General features: G+C 55.2%; 1 protein-coding gene across 1 annotated transcript in view; it reads left to right on the top strand.

Annotated features, from left to right (window-relative positions):
* The window catches only part of FGF18 (fibroblast growth factor 18), a 30,545-nt gene that overhangs the window by 20,432 nt on the left and 8,900 nt on the right, over window positions 1–1,213 (top strand). Inside the window, exon 4 of the mRNA XM_021716353.1 lies at window positions 729–835. Coding sequence (XP_021572028.1) covers window positions 729–835 — 107 coding nt within the window. The remainder of the gene's footprint in view (window positions 1–728; window positions 836–1,213) is intronic.

Here is a 1,213-nt window from a genome sequence, read left to right as displayed (position 1 = left end):
TTTTATTTATTGTAGAAATGAGGTCTCGCCAAGTTGCCCAGGCGGGTCTCGAACCCGCAGGCTCAGGCAATCCGCTCACCTCAGCCTCCCAAAGCTTCCCGAGCCCAGCTGGGGAATTTTTATTTTTTGAGTTGCCCCCCAAGGCTGGAGTGCAGTGGCAGGATCATGGCTCATCACAGCCTCGACCTCCTGGGTTCAGGCGATCCTTCTGTCTCAGCCTCCTGAGTAGCTGGGGCTCCAGGCGCAAGACACCGCACCCAGCTAATTTGTTAAATTTTATGTTGAGTCAGGGTCTCACTACGTTGCCCAGACTAGTCTTGAACTCCTAAACTCAAACGATTCTCCCACCTCAACCTCCCAAAGTGCTGGGATTACAGGTGTGAGCCACTGATCTTAGAATGGGATTTTTTTGTATGGCTGCCTGTCTTGCTTTGGGCCTTGGAGCTGAGGCGACGAGGGAAGAAGGGCACACTGGTATTTAGCCACAAGGGGCAGAACTCTCTGGCTGAGCCATCTGGATTCCAAGTGGAGCCAAGAGAGGCAGGAGGGAAGGGAACAGGTGACGGACAGCTTCCATCTTCAGGGCAGGGTGCTCCAGACCTTCCCATGCCTGATTTTGGGGGAGGGAGGGACCGGGGACAGGGTCAGGGACTATGTCGCTGAGTCTTTAGACCAAGCCATTGCCCCTAGTAAAACAATGTTTCTTGTTCTCCTTCTTCCTTTCGAAGCCCAGCTCCTAGTGGAGACAGACACCTTCGGTAGTCAAGTCCGGATCAAGGGCAAGGAGACGGAATTCTACCTGTGTATGAACCGCAAAGGCAAGCTCGTGGGGAAGGTGAGTGACCACCTGGAATTCCTGGGAACTTGGGGTCCCCGCTGGCAGCTCTGGGAGTGGGAACAGTGTGTCTGTAGCACGCTGAGTCCCGAATGGAAAACAAGCCCAGGGTGTGTAGGGGGAAGGGCGGGGAAGAGGGAAATCTCCCCTGGAATCTCTTCCTTTCACCCCCTCATCTCTACCCGGGCATCTCTACACATGGCTGCATCTTCAGGGTGCCTGCAGGGCCCCATCTCTGAGTGAGTTGGAGCTCTGGCTTGCTTGATAGTGGGAGAAACCTTGAGTGGCTCTGGATGTCCCCGACATCTGGGAGCAGGGAAGCGGCAGGCCAAAGGCTGTGGCTGCCGCGATGATTTTAACCATCGCCCGGGTTTCAGC

The sequence above is a fragment of the Carlito syrichta genome, unplaced genomic scaffold (genome assembly GCF_000164805.1).
Source record: "Carlito syrichta isolate Samal-C Ts95f unplaced genomic scaffold, Tarsius_syrichta-2.0.1 Scaffold308774, whole genome shotgun sequence".
Classification (NCBI taxonomy): domain Eukaryota; kingdom Metazoa; phylum Chordata; class Mammalia; order Primates; family Tarsiidae; genus Carlito; species Carlito syrichta.
Note: the sequence above shows the minus strand (reverse complement) of the source record. Positions and strands in the feature narration are given on the sequence as shown.